Genomic DNA, 1782 nt, shown 5'->3' on the forward strand with positions numbered 1-1782 from the left:
AACCAGTCGCTGTAGTTGCTGTAGTGCACTATCGTCTTCACCTTCTCCGGGTCGGCGAGGTTGTGCATGCGTGCGAGGAGGAACTCCCGACTGCCCGGCCAGCCGATGACCATGACGCGGTAGAGGACGCTGGCGAAGCTGAAGAAGAGCACCACGTAGAACCAGAACCAGAAGACGATGAAGAGCNCTTCACCTTCTCCGGGTCGGCGAGGTTGTGCATGCGTGCGAGGAGGAACTCCCGACTGCCCGGCCAGCCGATGACCATGACGCGGTAGAGGACGCTGGCGAAGCTGAAGAAGAGCACCACGTAGAACCAGAACCAGAAGACGATGAAGAGCTTCTCGTTGAGGATGTTCAGCGGCAGCATGCAGAGGTGGTCGTACCTGAGAAGAGGAGAGGAGTTCGCAAAGAGTTCGAAATTGTTGTTTACCCTCCACAAATAGGATTATCTCTTCCTAAAAAAGACACTCACTTTTGGACATCACCGCTGGGGCCAAACTTGCGGAAGGTGCACTTGGTCATCTTGGGGAAGACCTTCGACATGGGGTCGACGCGGACCGCCGGGTCCTTGTCCAGAAACTTCCACACGTCCATGCCGTAGCTGGCAAACTCGCCGCCGAGGAAGGCATTGACGAAGACCATCTGCAGGATGATGTTCAGCAGATTGAGCAGCTCGCAGAGAAAGTAGCGAAAGGCGTAGGCGTTGTTCTTGCCCTTGTTGTCCGCCAGGTACGCCACCAGCTTCTTCTGGTCGGCGTCCTTCTTCTCCGCCTTGAGGATGATCTTGTTGAGGTCGTTGATGATGCCCTGCACGCGGCCCTTCTCCCACAGCTTCCACAGCATGTGGGGCACGTAGAAGCAGAGTGCCTGGAGGAAGAGGACCATGCCCACCCACTGGTAGTACGAGTGGGAGATCACCTCGTCCTTCTCCATCTTCGCCTCCTCCACGAACTCCTTGTACTGCTCAATGCCGGGGGCGGCAATCTCGAAGCCGATGATCTTCATCAGGCCCTTTGGCAGTGTAAAGGTTCCCTCTATCTGTGGAGTTTCGATGGTTAGTGTTTTTGGTTGAAAAAAAAAGTTACCGAGTAAAAAAAAAGCCAACTCACCCAACAAAAGGACTCAATGACGGGCTTGGGGACATCCTTGCCGGGAATGCACTGGATGGGCTTGCCGAAGAACTGCTCACCGGTGAGGAGAATGCTGAAGGGGGTGAAGAAAGGGTGAAACAAACATCAGTAAAAGTACCTCCTAAATGAAGCAAACAGCAAGCTTACCTTCCAATGAGGAGGAATGAGAATGTAAAGCGGTAGTGTAGACGAAAGGTAAAGTCGTCAATGGTGATATCGCGGATTTTGGCTATGAAGAAAAAAAGACATTTTATTTTCATTGGTCACATTTACAAAAGTCGAGACTTACTCAGATATTTTAGCCGTGACTGTAATGTGCAAGAGTATTAGTAAATTGCAAGGAATTGCAAGGAGGAAGTGAAAGTGAAAAAGTAGAATTAATTAGATCAAAGGTAGCTTAGACGACAAGCATATCAGATTTCATTTTCACTTACCACCGGCACGAGCTTCGCTAAACTCATCTTGACCTGAATAAAAAAACAAAAATACAATTCAATAATGTTCGATCGGCGGTTCAATGATCGTCAGCAAATTGTTATTTGGCACAGCTCACTTACCGGTGATCTGATCTAGCACAGGTGTGCACAACAATTTGGTGTGTAAGTGTGTGTGTGTGTGTGGTTGTTGTCAGCAGTGACAGCCGTCGTGTTCA

The 1782-nt window shown here is 50.1% G+C and overlaps 1 protein-coding gene across 1 annotated transcript; it reads right to left on the minus strand.

Moving 5' to 3' along the window:
- Positions 1-193: 193 nt before the first annotated feature.
- LOC108356261 (innexin inx2-like) lies at positions 194-1591 on the minus strand (the record flags this gene model as incomplete). The annotated part of the gene is made up of 6 exons (XM_017607379.1): positions 1565-1591; positions 1420-1438; positions 1278-1359; positions 1110-1203; positions 473-1038; positions 194-383 (listed from the first exon to the last, which is right to left on the minus strand). Coding segments are annotated over exons 1-6 (978 nt in total), but the record flags the coding sequence as incomplete, so codon positions are not given.
- Positions 1592-1782: the final 191 nt, after the last annotated feature.

This window comes from Rhagoletis zephyria, unplaced genomic scaffold, assembly GCF_001687245.7.
Source record: "Rhagoletis zephyria isolate East Lansing unplaced genomic scaffold, Rhagoletis_zephyria_1.1 Rzeph_scaffold_56142, whole genome shotgun sequence".
Lineage (NCBI taxonomy): Eukaryota > Metazoa > Arthropoda > Insecta > Diptera > Tephritidae > Rhagoletis > Rhagoletis zephyria.